We start from the raw sequence: 17,896 nt of genomic DNA, 5'->3' as shown, positions 1-17,896 counted from the left end.
AATCAGGAAGAGTTCTGGAAGCCCGTTTTCTGACTAACGCTTTTTATTAAAAGGCCTAATAGAAGGGTGCTGTATCTGAAACACTGCTGAGTCAGGATAATGCTGGTTTAGATTTCTGAGCAAACATCTGATCTGGAATAAGGCTGGACATTGAAAGAACTGACACAAAGCCTCGTTTGGACCAGAGCCTGGAGTGGAGTGAGCCTTCAAGGAGCAAAACAGCACTTGTAGCCAAAAATCCTGGAGCCTGCTTTCTGCACTCAGTGCCCACTGTGGCAGCTGCACTTTGGCAGCTGGAACAGCTTCACAGAGTGCACCAGAGGTTAGTGTAGAGGCTTACAGAAAGCCTATTCAATGATTCTTGTTTGGTCTTTTAAATAAAAATATCCCCATTCTTCCTTAGAGGAGTTCAGGATGTAATTCTTCCCATTTATCCTCCTAACGACACTATGAAGGCTTAGACTTTTTCATCATAGTGACCTAATTTACTCCATAGCAGAGTTGGAGCCATGTCTCGGCTTAGTCACTATACCAATCTTCCCCACCATGTTATATTGGAAGGGGATGATTAGAGTTGGAAGTCCCACCCACTAGATCCAGCAGAGTGGGCATGCCCAGATCCAGTGTATTATGCAATGCCATCTGGAGGGACCCAGGAAGTGCTTGCCCTTTGGAACATCATACCCCCTGAGATTTATCTGGCCTTGACCCTGCTGGTATTTTTTAAATCCTTGAATACCTGGATGTTCTCTTGGATTGGGCGAGCCCATCAATGTGATTTTCCTTAACATGACTGCAGTTGTGTGGGTTGAGTTAGAATGTCTTCAGGTGCCATTATTATATTATTATTGCATTGTTATTATTTATTGCTTTTGCTTTGTTGGTTGGTTTTAATCCTATGATAGCCACCCAGAGTTGCAATTGCGAGATGGGTGGCTATACACGTAAATGGATTAAATAAATAAATAAAGTTCTACACCACTGGAGTGCATTAAGTGGAATAAACATTAGACATGCTATGAGACAGCCTTCCCAGCCTTCCCAACCTGATGCCCCTGGATGTACTGGACTTCAACTCCCATCATTCCCAGGCAATTAACTGCTGGGCTTTGGGAATGAACAGGCCTTCATTTCAAGAGGGGCCAGGATGAAGACTTTCCCTGCTTAATATCGGGCAATGTAAATGCATTTTACGCAATAAACACTTGGAGGGGAATATTCTGCCGTCCCGAAAACAGGCAAAGAATGAACTGGGAGAGGCGAGGGAGGGGTGAGGCAAGCTGTGCCGAGAGGCTTTTTGCTTGTGGAAAGGCGAAGCTACGGAGAGGCTGGCAAATGCCGCCGGCGGGCACCAACGGAGCAGAAGGACAAGCACCTGCCTGTCCTCTTGAAGGCTCACGTGAGCCGAGCTGTCTTCGTGGTCGGTGGAGCGAGCGAGGCACCTCTTCGCCTTCCTGAGACTTCTCCGGTAACTCCCGCTTGGCTTCTGCTGCCCGGAGGCGTCGGGGTTCAGTCAACTCCCGCAACCGCCCAGCTGAGCTCAGCGATTCCTCGGCGCCGAGAAACAGACAGACAGGCAGGCAGCCTGGCGGGCGGACTGGAGAGGCCAGGGCCGAGCGAAGCAACCTTCGGACGAGAAAGGAAGTGCGTCTGTCCTCTGGCAGGACGCGAGGGTCTTCTGTAGGCGCCGGTTAAGCGCGCCCTCGGGCAGGAGGTAAGCGGCCGCCCGTAGAGAACTTCGAGGGAGCGAGCGAGCTCCGCCAAGCCTCTTCCTGAGCAGCCGAGGCAAGCCGGCGCAGGCGAGAAGGCAGGCGCGCGGATGAAGACGGGACCTTAGCGAGGCCCCAGATGGCCACCTTTCCCGACGGGTCCTCCGGGAGCCCAAAGGAGGAGTCGTCGTGGGAGACCTTCGAGAACAACAACGGCTTTCTCGCTCTAAAGGTACGGCTACGCCGAGCAGCTGCTCCCTCGGAGCCAGCTTTTCTCGCGCGTCCGGGACCCCGCTCTTTGGTCCCCTTCTGAGGTTGATGGGAGAAAAGGACGAGACGCAGAAGGTGGGCTGTTAATGCCCCCTGGACGAGGCGCAGTAATGGGCAGAAGAGGGCAGAAGATGAGGCGTTCGGTGGCTCCTCGTTCAGTGGAGATTCCCGAGGAACACCGATTCTGCCTAAAACCTTCCAGAGACACCCGTTACAGAGCTTGGAGCGGCTACGGGCGGGTCTCTCCAAAATCTCTCTGGGTCTCCGCGTTGCTGTCCGATCAGTTGGGGGGGAAGGGCGGCGGGGGCTTGGGCCAGATCCGGGGAAGAAAGTTTTGTGTGACTAGGGACAAAGTTAGAGTCTTTGGGAAGGAGGGGGAGGGAGAGAAGACGAGCCGTGCTCTCTGCCGGATATCGATGCTTCCTTTTCCTAAGCGGCTACATAAGCCAGGGTCCCGTGCAGGGAAAATTGTCGTTCCGTCAGCAGGGAAGGCGGGAAGGGAGGACCGGAGTGGAGAAGTGCAGTGGGTAGAGTGGATCCCAGTAAACAAGTGCCGTCAGAACTAAAAACACCCGCGCTGGCGGCCCGATGCTCTGCAACAGGTGTTTCCCAACCGACTCGGGGCCAGTCATTGCAAAGTGTAGCCAGCGCTGCTCCCCTCCACTACCTCTTGCAGGAGCGGGTTAATTTTGACTTGCGTGTTCGGATTCCTGGCAGAAACACTTCGCCCTTTTTCCCAGATTACCCTCCGCCCTGGGACAGGAAAAACTGGAACAGAGGCGCGAGGATGGCTGCGGTTGCTTTTGGGAGGTGGCCTGTCGGTTTCTTGCTCAATTGCTAGCTTGTGTTACAGGAGCTTTGCCCCTCAGAGCATTTCGCTGGATTAATGCCCTCCTGCAGCCAGGGTCACATGGCAGCTGCAGCTCCTCTCAGTTCAATGCTATTTATATAACACCCAAAGAGCCTCCTCAGAGAAACGTTATTGGTCAGGCATTGATTCCTCCTGGGTGAATGTGTGAACTCGCACCACTGGAGACCCTTATGATGGAGGTGGTACCAAAACCCTGCTTGTGTTGTTTGAAATGTGATGCCCAGTTTGCATGTTGAAGCTGAGAGCAGTAATTGGTTCATCTAGCTCAGTAGTGTGGCTGGTTTCATCAAGGCTTCATATAGCCTTTTGCCTTAGAAATGCCCAAGGGATTGAATCTGGAACTTCTGCATGGAAAATCTAATCAGCCTTTGATGTTTCTGCTACTGAATGATTAATACTCATGTGAGCACCAATACAAAGAGGTTCCTAGAAGCTGTGGGGACTTCTCCCCCATCTAATTTCAGGCTTCATGCAGGCTTCACCAAAAGCGTTGGTCCCAAAATCCTGCCCATCAGCTGGAGGAAAGGCAGGAATGCAAGAAGATGGTGGGCAGATACAATTTCAGTTGGTCTCTAAGGCTTGAGATTACGTATTTCCCAGGCTTTCCGTAAATAAATTTCAGAAAGGAAAGGGCACCAAGAAATGATCACATGTTTTCTGTTAACTTTGCGTTCGGTCTTGTGGTTTCAAATAACTTCATGATGGATCAGTTGATCTGAGCTCTAGCCACACAAAATGACAAGTGGTTTCATGCTACGTCTAGGTTAGAAGAACATGTTTAACCAGGTCATGTAGCAAATTTGTATGGCTTGTTAAGAGAAGTTCGTTCGTTGTGGCTCAGCATCTTGTAAGAACCCCATCCTTTCATTAGTTTATGACTCAGGGAAGTGAGTGAACCCTGAGCCAGAATGTTAGAAAGGACCCACCTCTGTGTAAAGTTTTGGATGGAGAAGTGCTTTACCAGGTGTGCTGCTTCGTTTTGTGATCAGATTTGGCAGCATGTCAGAATTCCTTTTGCCCAATTTCTTCCGTTGATATTCTGAAAGTGTCACTGGAAATGGGATGGGAGATGCTAAATGCTTCCTGGATGCCCCACCCACCCACGCACCCCATCTAATTCAGCGTTACATGTTGGGGGAATTCTCCAAAGGATCATTCATGTTTAGGAACTGATCTGCACACCCTTCTGGCTAAAGCTGTAACTCACAAATGCCTGACACATGGGCACAGCCCATATATTTTAAACACACCAACTCTGCCATAATCAACCTATTTTGCATTAGATGTGGAATTGTTGTCTCTTTTGCCAGCTTTCGGTCTCTTCTCGGAATCGGTGCTGCATTCTTTCTTTTACAAGTCTCTGCATGTTTACTTAGGAATAAGTCCCACTGAAACCAGTAGGCTTTCCTTATGATAAAATCTGCATGGAATTCAGCTTTCAGTTTCGGGTTCCAGCCAGCCATTTGCCTGCTCTTTTTCTGCTCTGCAATATGCCACTTTGCGATGCCCCTTGGATGCATCATTTTACTAGAGTGAAAGAGACATTGGTTGCAGCCTAAGACTAGAATAGGCAATCACGCTAATTAGCCACTGAACTTAAAATATAATTTTTGACATATTGTATTGCGTTTGCTTCCAAGGTTATCATATTATCCTTTACAGAAAGGGTACAATTTCTTAGTTTTCAGGATTGGCTTTAGTCCCCAAAGTGTTACCCAAATATTGTTGTTGAGTTAAAACAAATGATCATTTTAACTGCATTTACTTCATTTAAATTAATTTTGAAGCTTCATTAAACCAAATTAACCAAATAACCAAACAATGTGTTGTTCCCACTCACTTCTTTCTCCTGCCTCCATCCACTCTTCTGCAGTATGCCCTGCACATGCCAATGAAAGACTAAGTTAGCCCCTGCCCCAAAAGCTTGTATCTCTGCTTTACAACAGTATTGTATAGTAAGTAGTTCAAGCGAGGCCATGTCTCCTCCTGGATCATCCAAGCTAAATTGGTGGATGTTTGCAAGTTTCTCCACCATCATTAATAGGAAAGGGAAAACCCATGCTAAAGTTAGAATTGTATAGAAAATGTGTTTCTCTACAGCTAGGAATTGTGTTGATGTCCTATAAGCCTTACATTGGCAAATGTAATTTCTTCAGTCTCACTCTGGCATCTTAAGCTACCTTTAACTAAAAAGGCTGTTGTTACATAAAAAGTTAGGGCTTATAGTTTCTGGAGACAAGGACAGATAGTTGAGTCTAAACTAAGCCAAGCTCCTAGAGGACTTTGATATTGCTATATTGAGGAATGGGGTGGTTTTCCTAGTGGTTAGAATGAATATATAGAACAAGGTAAACTTTGTTCCCAGTTATAAATATGTTCAGAAACTTAAGTAGTTGTTACAGAAAGGGTATGCTTTTGTAAAAGGTTGCTTTTATTTCCCCCCCCCCAAAACTTTCTGCTTTACCTCCTTCTGCTTTCTTTCTTTCTTTCTTTCTTTCTTTCTTTATTTATTTATTTATTTATTTATTTATTTATTTATTTATTTATTTATTTATTTATTTATAAATTTATTCACCGCCATCTCCCCCTCATGGGGTACTCTGGGCAGTTTACAATAAAATGCAGTTAAACCTTAAAACCATTTCAGTACAATACAATAAAATAATATAGTAAAATCTAAGTGGCAAGAGATTTTAATCAGTCCGTGAGTGTAGCAAGCCCCTCAAAATCACTTAGGGCACTAGCCATCCCCAGGTATAACTATTCCCCTTCCCGTTCCAAGCCAGGTCCAAGAGAAGGGGCCTGTTGGGCCTCTGGGGGAAGAATGTTCCAAAGGGCAAGAGCTACTTGTAAAGGATTCTGGAATCTAGAAGATTGTTAATCGTGTTAGTCTGTGCAGCAAAAGTAATAAGAAGCCTTATGGCACTTGTAACAATTAAAAGACATATTACATATTACCCCATAAATTTTTCCCACATAAAAGACCCATTAAAACCTGCTGTATAGAATAAATTTTGCTCCCCTCATCAAATTCCATTTTGAGACCAATTAGCATCCATTACCTGAATAGATACTAAAAAGTGAAGACCCCCTTGAATCTAGCTTGATTCTTGGTGACTACCTGGACATTTCCACCTAGGGAATGATGCAGGTTCCTTTTCACAAATGTTATGACCATTGGAGCAATAAAATAAAGTATCCTTTGAGATACTCTGCCTGGGAAAATAGACATTATAACAGCCCTATAATTGCCTTTGGGAAGGCAAATTGTACAAATTGCCTTTGGGAAGCATCGGTAACACTGCAGTCCACTTTTATCTTCTCCATGTTTATAGGGGGTGGGGGGCGTTTCTTCCTTTCAGTCAATCTCAGAATTATTTCAGCCTCCCAAATTCATTATATTTTTTTTCCTGGTGCACAGAGAAGAATGATGCTCTTTTAACAAGAATAATGCAACAACATTGAATGAAAGAGTAACGTGAAAACTATGAGAAAATATCTGAGCATTATAGGTTTTATTTTGTTAACTTATGAAGAACGTATAACAAAAAATACTATAATGTTCAGATATTTCCTTACTAACATGTAGGATACAGTCACATGTGAATTCCATTATGCATCTAACGTTTTATTATGAACGCCTGCATTCTTTTCTCTCTCTGAAGTCAGCCATCTCGCACAGCACTAAGTTGGTACAAATTGTGTGACAAGCTCTAAAAGGATAATGACAGTGATCTAATTATGAAAGGGACAATCTGGTGCTCCTGTGCATCAGGGCCCATTTCTTAATGCGAAGTGACTCCTTGTTCCCACTGTCCTTAACTTTTTTAAAAAAGAGAACCCTTACTTTTTCATTTTTTTCTTTTTTCTTTTTAGATACCGCAGTATATTGCTTTACTCTTCAGCTCTTGAATTTAACTAAACTTTAATTTTAATCAGCTATGCAGCTTTTGCAGTTTCTGGCAATTTTATAGCTTTTACCTTACCATATTTTAATTCTATAGTTATTGTCCTTACAGGTTCTGAGGGACTCATTTTATGTTGCTAATTTCCCAGCCTCTGCATCTGTAGTTTATGGTGGTCAAAAGCTGAAGCAAAGATATTGTATGCTGCAAACAGGGCCGCAACTAGGGTCTCTGTCACCCAGGGTAAACATGGATTCCAAGCCCATTTTGGCACCCCCCCCCCCAGTGCTCATTTTGGCACACCCCTCCCCAGTGCAGCGCCTGGGGCACATGCCTCGGTTGTCCCCCCCCCCCCCCAGTTGCGGCCCTGGCTGCAAAGCAAAGAAACAGTTCCTCCCATCCATTTTATTTCACTGAGCTGAACAGGATTCTACTGCTAATTGAGTAGATTCGTGTTCCCATTCATACTAGAGCTGAGTTGGAGAGTGAGGTAGTTCTTTTTTAAAAAAAGAAATCTAAGTGACAGTACACTAAACAACTACCTGAATGAAACACTGGAACTAAAACCCTTAAAGGGACGTAAATATGCCCCCCACAAGACAGGGATTACTTAGCATAAATTATTGGAATGAGCTAGGCCAGTGTTACCTCTTCAAAAAGATAACCCAGACAAGTACTCATCTTTTCATGAAGCTATAGAAATTACATTGCAAGAACCTGGTGTGGTAACAGAATATACTTAAAAAGTTTTGATATATAGTCAGCACAAATCAAATTTATAATTGTACTAAGATGTGATTCTGTGACAACATACAGCTTGCCTTCCCTGACCTCTCCCAGATCCTAAAGAAAGAGGATGTGGGCATTGTCCTATACAAAAGTAGAATAGATATAGCAATCAGTCAGCTACTGTCAGCCCCTCCCGGCCACAGAATGGCTTGCTGACTTCATATGCTGAAGAGGTCTCTTGTGGTCTGGAATTTGAGCAACATTTGCTCTCTGATTCAGATGTGTACATTTTCCTTGCTACAAGCATGTGATTCATGGGTTGTTTTGAGTATTAAACACAGAAAACACACACTTGTGTGTTTCTAGGGATACCATGTATAGTCACATAATACATATTTGCTGGTTTTATGTGACTAGATTTGACCTCTGTTTGTATGTGTGTGATTTTAAGATGTATTTTTTTCAAAGTTTCTGTTAACTTATTTGAATATCTAGGGTTTCAGACTGCACATGCAATGAGCAGACTGCATTTGTGGATGTATGTTTATGAATATGGGTTTTGAGTATTAAGTATTTACTAATTCTTTATAATTAGCATCATTCCACTAGTCATAGATAATTTGATGACATTCCCCAGTCTGATGCCCTACAGATGTGTTAAAGTATGAATCCTATTATCCCCTAGCCAGCACGATCATTGATCCCAAAATAATACATCAATGACTTTTTGGGAAGGGGGGGGGGAAATAAAGAATAAAAATCAAGTAGTTGAAATTACCACTACTTCTATGTATTGACCAGTTAATTTAAGCCAATTATGGGGAATATCCAGGGTTCAGTTTTAAACTTACTTTAAACTATGTAATGGAACTTTGAAGAGAATGTGCTAAGGACCACAAGCAAAGTCAGGTTCCCTGAGAATCAAGAAGGCTGTTCCACACATAAGTAATAAAGAGATGGGTATATATTACTTTGCAAGAATGTCAGTGAAGAACTATTGACTTACAGATCAAGGAAACCACAGAACTGATTGCAAGATAATCTTTATTATGCTGATTTACAGCAAGTCCAAAATTTGCTTGGATTTAATTTTCTCCTAAAACTAGCAGATGTGCATCTACTTTTTGATTTTGCTACATTAATCAGGTGCATGAGAGTAAATAAGGTAGTGTTGGAACAAGTGGCTATGCCAGTGATGAGGTAAACCACAATACATGAGGAAAAATAATAATTCAGATTATTTTGATTGCCTTGAATGAAAGGCAATCTGGTAATTTCAAATATGATCCTTACTTTAAAGAAGTGTTTCTCAACCTTGGCAGCTTGAAGATGTGTGGACTTCAACTCCCAGAATTCCCCAGCCAGCTGTGCTGGCTGGGGAATTCTGGGAGTTGAAGTCCACACAACTTCAAGCTGCCAAGGTTGAGAAACACTGCTTTAAGATGTCTCCCCTCCAAGTGTGGGGCTCAGAACAATTGCCTTACCTTCAAAAAGGGTCACAGTGACACTCTCTCTCTCTCTCTCACACACACACACACACTCCCTACAGACTAAGTGTGTGGCTAAAGTTAATATCTAAGAATTGTCTTCCAGGTCTTCAGGAAATGCAGGGAAATGCTTCATTGCTTGCTGTTGCTAAATTTCACAGTTTAGTCAACTTCTGTTGTAGAATTGAGTTACCTTAAGAGTTATGGGAGTCTGGAGTCTCTTTGTAGCCTCAGAACTCACTGATGGCATTGACAGAAGGTGTAAAGAGGAAGTTTGTCTGCCTCGACTGGGGTCTTAAAATAGAAAACCGGAAATGGTTAGAGCTGTTTCTGCAATTAGGCCCACCCATGATGAGAAAGGAAACTTTAAGTCCCCAAAGAATCACTAGTAGAATCATTAGTGTAAATATAGGCGAGGTGTTTTGAGTGGACACATGATCGAGTGTGTTTTGCAAAATATCCAACATGATCAGTTCGATTATTTTTTTGTTAATTAAAATTTTCTATGGATTGGAATTTATTAAGTTGCATTTGGGTTCTGAAAGTCTAACATCGTAATGACTTTTGTAGCTTTCTATGTAACTCCCAGTGAGGTATGGATTTAAGTCTCTAATAAAAGTTTGAAGAAAGTGCTTTATTGCCTTACCTTCATGAGAGAAGAAAGGCTTCTGTGTTGGTAGCATATGATTCAAAGGTGTTGAGACAGTTGAACATATGGCTGCAGGGCAATTGACACACATGCACACACAGCAGCCAAACCCAGAGTACCTAGTGAGAGACCCATTTTCACTATCAAGTAAGTTGTTTGCACAAAATGGAGGGAATTAGTTGACTGGGGAGGTGTTACCTTAATCCCAAACATGATGGTTTGAGCCTTGATCTTGTCTTTTTCGGATAAATTGGTAAGGGCAATTAGCTGGGATTAACTGGGTATCTCGATGACCCATTTAAGCATGTTATGCAAAAGGCCAGTGATTCTTCCCCTTGATTGCTATCCAATGGCAGGTATCCAAAGCAGAGGCTGCTTGGTGCAGTTCCCCAACCTGGCATCCCCTAGGTGGTTTGGAATACAAGTCCTACCATCCACAGTGCTGCAAGCATGCCAGTTAGTAGTTGCAGTCCAATCTAGGTAAGAGAAGCTTGATCCAGTGAGATGCATCTTGTCAAGCATTTGCTTGGAACTGAAAGGGTTTCTTTTCCAAGCATGATTCTCACAGTTTCTTTAGGAAGAATTAGAGCAGCTAAACCATTTCCCACCTAGGATCAATATATCTCAAAGTACGCTAGGGTGGAAACATCTTGTGTGTTTGTTTTTTCTAACTGCCTTCCTGTGATCTGGCAAGATGGTAGGTTTTTTCTCTAATGTCAGTGAAACTTGCAGCTGGCTACTTACATAAAGAGTCTCCTGAATCTTTTTCTGGTGGGAATCAACTCTTACACATGGTTCTGTGGTACAGCTGAAAAATTGTTAGATACTCAGGAATGAATAAGTGAATTACTTGGGAAGGTTAAATCTATCTCTGTCTACCTGCCTATCTACCTATCCAAGGCTGCAACGGGGTGGTGGGGGCAAGCGGGGCATGTGCCCCAGGCACTGCACTGGGGGGGGGGGGCGCCAAAATGACAAAATAGTATTTGTATACTGAAGGTGGGGGGCGGAATCCATGTTTGCCCGGGGTGACACAGACCCTAGTTGTGGGCCTGTAGGGTTTCCCTTGACATTAAGTCCAGTCGTGTCCGACTCTAGGGGGCGGTGCTCATCTCCGTTTCAAAGCTGAAGAGCCAGCGTTTGTCTGTAGACACTTCCGTGTCATGTGGAACTACACGGAACGCTGTTACCTGCCCGCTGAAGCGGTACCTATTAATCTACTCACATTTGCATGTTTTCGAACTGCTAGGTTGGCAGGAGCTGGGACTAGCAACGGAGTTCACCCCGTCACGCGGATTCGAACCGCCGACCTTCCGATCGGCAAGCTCAGCAGCTCAGCGGTTTAACCTGCAGCGCCACCGCATCCCTCGATGTGGGCCTGAACCTATTTACATATCTCCAGTGGGTGAAAGTACCTGGCACATTATCCCACAGCTTAGTTTGCAGCCTTCTAACTCTGGCACACTATATATATATATATACATACATACATACACACATACATACATACATACATACACACACACACACACACACACATACATACATACATACACACACACACACACACACATACATACACACACACAAATACACACACGTGTGTGTGTGTGTGTGTGTGTATGTATGTATGTATGTATGTATATATATATATTTAAAATCTCCAGTTATAAGAAAACCAGGACAATGAAAGAGTGTCTGTCTGTATCAGAAATGTACAATATGGAGGGAGGGAGGGAGGAAAGTTGGCTTTTGAGTTGTATGCCAGAGCTGTTCTGTCAAAAATGAATGAGCCAACCAAAATGAATGTGTTATGGACATGTCTGATGAAGGAGAGGAGGGCCCTCTCCAGGGGGAAAAACGCACGGGCAGGACTGATTCTCTTTGCCTCCCTGTCAAGAGATCCAGAAAGGAACTGCCTTAGCCTCTGAGCTTTTCTGGGAGAAATTGCTGGTGCTTTCTCAGTTTAGCAGGATTTTGTATTGTAGAGCAGAACAATAAACACTAGAGCTAACGCTTCTGATCTCAGAGTGGTTCTTCGCTCTATATCCTGACAGAATGTGATTAAATTTAAATTTAATAAATGCAATTACTGTATTTAATAATTCCTGTTTTTGTCACATTAAAAATTGTAGTTTGACAGCAATGTTTAAAGGGGCTCTGGGGGCAATACCTGAAACTTTAGGGAACTAACTGCAGCCTTGGGACTGCAACATGTCTAGCCCTGTTTTATACATTCACTGCAGGAGTATATGAATCCCAACGTCTCTAAAATGTCCTGAGAGCTTACGTTGATTTTGTTCCAGCAGATGGACATGGCTACTTCTCTAGAAACGTTTTAAGCCCATGCCTTGTCACTTGAACAACTTGTGAGTATGAGTACCGTATATTGATATTTAAGAGGAAAGCATTAGCACATGTTGGAACAACATCTGGTATGAATCCACCCACATTTCAAAATATTGCAGTGGTGGCACTTCTTGTTCTGCAGCTGAGAAGAAACTGATGCCATTGTCTTTGCTTGGGCTCACTGGGTTCATTCTCAAGGACAAATGCCGGAATTCCATGGTGCAGCCCAGCATGTATGCTCTGGGGAGGCTAGTTGATGTGGGGCTATGGAATAACTAAGCAACAAAGGCATTTTACAATGTTGGCTTTGCCATAAAGCTCTTGGACCAAAGGTGCTGGATAATTGCCTCAAAACTGGGTGGAATACACTGGGACCAGGAGTGTGGAAAATATGGCAGGGGGAGAAAGCCACTGAGTCCAGGTGGCTTCTGGCAGGATGGTGGTGCCTGCTCCCAAAGACCTTTGAGATGCAATTGGTCAGGGAGAGCCTTTGACAAGAAAGTTTCCTTATCAGACTCTGGAGAACACTTCGAAGATATTGTCAGATATTGCAGGTATGATAATACCTGACTTAACTCTACTGGCTTCATTTCCAGCAAGAGGAGCGAACAGGAGATCTGTAGTTTCAGGGCAAGAGGGAAGAGACAACACATTCCACTTTCTAATCCTTTCAAGTATTTGCAGGTATTGTCAACACTGGTGAGGCAAGTAAAGCAAGTCTATATTAGGTATGTTTTTACATGATGGAAATTGGCAGGTTTAAAAGGCCTGTTGCAGAGGCCTGGCTAGGTGTATAGAGCCTGTATTATAAACAGTTCGTTTTTTGTTGTCTGCTTCCTGTGAACTCTTCCCCATAAGTTTTCCTCATGCCTGGTATAGCATACCAAGGTAAGTGACACCTTCTTGATTTATGGCAGTCTCGGAGTGTGGTGTTCAGATCTTGTCATGCTGTATTTTCTGATGCCAGGCCTTCACAATGTCACTTCCTGTGCTTACCTTGGAAGCCATTTCAATGTCATTTCCCGTGCTTGGAAGCTAGGATGGGTCTATACAACTGTATTAATTACAATTTCAGGACAAATATCCCACAGACAGTAGTCTGTCCAGCATCTTAGACAACCCCTGTTCTCCCTGCCAGCATCCTGAATAGCAGTGGTTTGTACTGCTGATGGCTGGCTTCACAAGGTTTAGTGGTATTGTGAAATGTCACACATTCTAGGACAGCCTTCCTCTAATCTGATGCAGTCCAGATATATTGACTCCAACTTCCTACTATGCCCTATGTCAAAGCTACTAACAGGATTGTAGTCCAGCCCATGTAGGGATCTGGGAAGGCTGTTTTAGACTGACTTTTCTGAGAATACTGGCTAAAAAAGTATATTGCACCAAGGCAGGTTTCAAATTTTATCCTGTGATATTTTTTTTGCAACAAAGGAATGGACAACACTGGCAGATTAAATTTTCACTGCAGCCTCCAATATGTTTGTAAAATCAACTCTGGAGGATTACAGAGCTCGGGGTCGGGGGTGGGTTGCAGCTGCAGGAGGGAAAGGGGAAATCTCACTTCATGCCCTTGTGTGAGTATGGATGTACCTGTAGTCCTGAACAGTGAACTGCAAACTACCGTGAGAAGCAAACGATTTCATCCTTTGCATTTCTATGCAGCACATCCTCAACCTGTATCTTACACCATCATCTTGTTTTGCAGAAGCAGTAGAGGAGCTGAGGCCATGCTGAGTGAAACTGAGACCTCCATTCACCGAGCTCTCCCAAAAGTGTTGCTGCAGTTAAGCTCGCAATCAACTCCTTTAAACTCTGTTCAGATATGGAGAACCCAGGTCTGTGCTTGCTATTAAAGCATGAGATTCTAATTAGGAAGAGTGAAATGGTTCATGTTCCCCCTTGTCACACCTTCCCTGTCGAGAAAAAAAAGAAAATGAACAAGAGATACCTATGCTCATTTAACACAAGGGACACCCAAAGAGTCTCAAGCTGCCTTGAAATTAAGCATTGTTATTATAACTTCAAGACTTGATGAGAAAACTACTATAGGCTCGATTAAGCCCGCTCCCAATAAAAAAGGAGCTCTACTGTTATTTTCTGTCCTCTTTTTATTTACTCTGTGAACTTTTTCATAGAATTAAAATGCAAAGTTTTTCAAGTTTGTAGATAGTTTATTGCTGATAGTAATTGCTGATGGATTGTTTAAACAAGGATTCATATCAAAGTTTTTATACATTTAGTGTTTTACACATGGTACCCTTCAACTTTTGCTTGTAAGTAGTAACCAGGAGCAGTGTGTATGGAAAATACTACTGAGAAATAAACATAGATACTTTGATTTTATAAAAATCCATGTTCTACAATATTGATCTACTAGTCATAACTCTGGTGCTGTTTAGGGTTTATATGTTTCAAATAGGAGCTAACAACACTGGTGGTATATTACCAGGATTTTGCTTTCGATAATACGAGCTATGCATATCTTAACTTAAATAAGTTTGTATGAAGTTCCAAAAATTAGAAATCACTGAACTTATTTTCTCACATTGTTTTTCTCTTCTACATCAAGAGATTGAGTCAGACTTTCTCCGAAGTGTGCACGCCCTTCTTCGGGAACTTGATGGCCATCATCCAGCCTTCCAGAGTGAGAGAGGTAAGATCACTGCAGCTGACTGCCAGCCTTCCAAGAGATTGGTTGCTGTGTGCTTATATCTCCATCCTGCCTACCCAAGCCAGAGAAGAGGAAAGCTTGGCTCTCCGTGCTAGGATGACATTCACTTGGAATTTGTTTTTGGATACTTTCCTTGGTGAGATACTTGCTCAAATGATGAAGTAGCTGATCTGATCCTAGAGGACATATCACTGCCCATTAAATTCTTCCTTAGCAGCAGTAAAATTTATTATTATTGGCAGTAAAATTATTATTATTAATAAATTATTAATAAATTAATAAATTATTAGTAAAATTATTATTATTAGCAGTAAAATTAGCAGAGAGCCAGTTGGGTCTAGTGGTTAAGGAGATGGGCTAGAAACCAGGAGGCTGTGAGTTCTAGTCCCGCCTTAGTCATGAAAGCTGGCTGGGTGACCTTGGGCCAGTCACTTTCTCTCAGCCCAACTCACCTCACAGGGTTGTTGTTGCAGGGAAAATAGGAGGAGGAAGGAGTATTTGGTATGTTCGCTGCCTTGAGTTATTTATAAAAATAATACAGGGATAAAAAATTAAATAAATAAATAAATAAAATGACAGAGAAGGAGCCATTGTTCATTGTCAAAGAATATGCTTTGTAAGGATGATAATCTCCATCTCTGTTATCTTTAGTTGAGAGACTTCAGACAGCAAGACAGCAGAAAGACCTTTGCCTAAAGAAAGGAGAACTGCCAAATGGGCTAGGTCTAGATCATTGTATGGATTCCCAGTTGGTAAGGCTCAGTGTATGGTAGGAATAATTAACCCACATAGGCTAGGTTCACACAACATGCTTAACTGGATCACAAGCATCCTTCCCTTTTATATATCCCTGAATTAATGAATGAAACATTAACAGATACTTTGATCTTACAGGAATGCTGAGATGGACCTTGCACAAGAAAATTGATCGGAATCCCCAAAATGGAATCCTCTGGATTAAAATTTTGGTGAAAGAACTGGAAAGAGTAAGAATGAGAACTACTGTGCTATAGTTGTAAAGGTGTTGGACTAGGACCATGGAGACCTAGTGTAATGATTGCCTTATCCCAACGAAGTCAGTCTCACCAGAGATTAGTGAATAAAACTGATTTATTGAAAGGTTAGAATGCAAATACGAAGAAAGCTGAGAATGAGCAAAAGCACGCCAAATACAAACTAAAAACCCTTGCTTCAAAACCAGCCCCGCCCTTCCTCCCTCCTAGCAACCACCCCCTCCCAGGTGTTAGCAACGGTTACCCACATCGGCCTGAGAAAGTAACCTTGAACAGAGTCACTAACCCAAACATACATTCCACAGTTGCAGTAAGAAGATTACAGCCTGGCACGGCTGGAAATTTCCAACCTGCAAACACAGGTTAGAAAAGTGACATGCGAAACGTTACGATGTATGCAAACCATTGGAACGATGAACATGACATATCGCCCCCCTTAAAGAAAGGAAATGACCTCAAGGAGCAGGCTTAGCGGGATAAGCAGCGTGGAACTGGGTAACTAGAATAGGGGAGTGAACATCGTGGGCAGCAACCCACTCAGGATGGGGGAAATGCTTCCAGCGAACCAGGTATTGTAAGACAGAACGCCATCGTCGGGAATCCAGGATTTCTCGGACTTCAAAGTGTTGTTGACCATCAGTCATGATAGGTGCAGGGGTTGGAGGTTGTGGATGCCAGCGGGCTGATTCGTGGAAAGACTTAAGGAGGATGCAATGAAAGACAGGGTGTAAGCGTTTAAGATTTGCAGGCAAATCCAATTTAAAAGTAACAGGATTAATCTGAGCAACAATAGGAAAAGGACCAATAAACTTAGGTGCCAACTTTTTTGAAGGTTGTGTAGACTTGATGAATTTGGTGGAAAGATACACCTTATCACCCACTTGGAAAGGTGGCGAGGTGGACCGTTTGGAATCTGCATGTCGTTTATAAGTGGTTTGGGCATCAGCAAGCGCCTGTTGTATTGTTGGCCAGGCAGCTGCCAGGTGTGCAGCCCAATCAGCAGGTGAAGATGGGGGGGATGCTGGTTGAGGCAGTTCTGGGATCGGGACAAAGTCACGGCCAAAAACGGTATGGAATGGCACCTGGCCAGTGCTTTGATGAACGCCATTGTTGTAGGCAACTTCCGCAAATGGTAGGAGGTCGACCCAATCATCTTGCTGATAATTGACAAAAGCACGCAGATATTGTTCAAGGGTAGAATTGACCGCCTCCGTATTTCCGTCAGTCTCCGGATGCGACGCAGTTGACAATGCCTGATTAGTACCCAGTAATTTCATAAATTCCCGCCAAAACTTGGACGTGAATTGTGTACCCCTGTCCATCACCAAGCAGGCGGGGCATCCGTGAATTTTGTACACGTGTACAATGAAGAGGCGGGCCAGCTGTTGTGCAGATGGGATGGAGGTACACGGGATGAAATGGGCTTGTTTAGAGAAAAAATCTTTCACCACCCAAATGACAGTTTTCCTCTGGCTAGGAGGTAAATCAACAATGAAGTCCATAGAGATCTCCTCCCAGGGGCGAGAAGGATTAGCCACCGGTTGTAACAAGCCCTGGGGCTTTCCCACTTTTCGTTCCTACTGGGCAGGAATTGACGTATTCTTTGATGTCGCGCCTGAGCGTTGGCCACCAGAACTGGCGTCTAACCAGATGAAGGGTCTTGCCAAACCCAAAATGCCCAGCCACTTTGTCATCATGGGATCGTGACAGAATGGTTTTGCGCAACGCCTCAGGCACATAGAGACGATCATGCTTCCATGCAAAAGCTTGTTTAAAAGTGACCTTGTTAAGGTTTGCTTGCAACCAAGTGTCAGTTTTCAGCTCGGAAAGAAACTGTTGTTGCAAGTCTGAGGGAACAGGCAAGCGAGGTGAAACTGAAGCGTCTGTACGCTGCGCTCGCATTTGGCTGCGAGTCACAGCTGCCAGACTCATTTGGGGCTCTGTCCAGAGAGTTCCCACTAGATCTGGCACCGTACTGGCATCCTGAGGCTGGCGCGAATGTGCATCAGCCAGGAAGTTGGTTTTTCCAGGTATAAATTTCAGTTTAAAGTCAAAACGACTAAAGAATTGAGCCCACCTAATTTGTTTTGGGCTCAGTTTACGAGAGGCAGTCAGTGCCTCCAGGTTTTTATGATCAGTCCAAACTTCGAACGGGTGGGTAGCCCCCTCCAATAAGTGACGCCAGCTGTCCAAAGCAGCTTTAACAGCAAAAGCCTCTTTCTCCCAAACGTGCCATCTCC

The 17,896-nt window shown here is 43.6% G+C and overlaps 1 protein-coding gene across 1 annotated transcript in view; it reads left to right on the top strand.

The window, feature by feature from the left end:
• The first annotated feature begins 1,544 nt into the window (after positions 1–1,544).
• Positions 1,545–17,896, top strand: part of PIK3R6 (phosphoinositide-3-kinase regulatory subunit 6) — a 40,510-nt gene continuing 24,158 nt past the window's right edge. The window contains exons 1-4 of the mRNA XM_063292590.1: positions 1,545–1,941; positions 13,678–13,807; positions 14,542–14,625; positions 15,538–15,629. Coding sequence (XP_063148660.1) covers positions 13,795–13,807; positions 14,542–14,625; positions 15,538–15,629 — 189 coding nt within the window. The 5' untranslated portion in view covers positions 1,545–1,941; positions 13,678–13,794. The remainder of the gene's footprint in view (positions 1,942–13,677; positions 13,808–14,541; positions 14,626–15,537; positions 15,630–17,896) is intronic.

The sequence above is a fragment of the Candoia aspera genome, chromosome 2 (genome assembly GCF_035149785.1).
Source record: "Candoia aspera isolate rCanAsp1 chromosome 2, rCanAsp1.hap2, whole genome shotgun sequence".
Classification (NCBI taxonomy): domain Eukaryota; kingdom Metazoa; phylum Chordata; class Lepidosauria; order Squamata; family Boidae; genus Candoia; species Candoia aspera.
The sequence above is the reverse complement of the archived record's forward strand: the minus strand, read 5'-3'. Positions and strand labels throughout refer to the sequence as shown.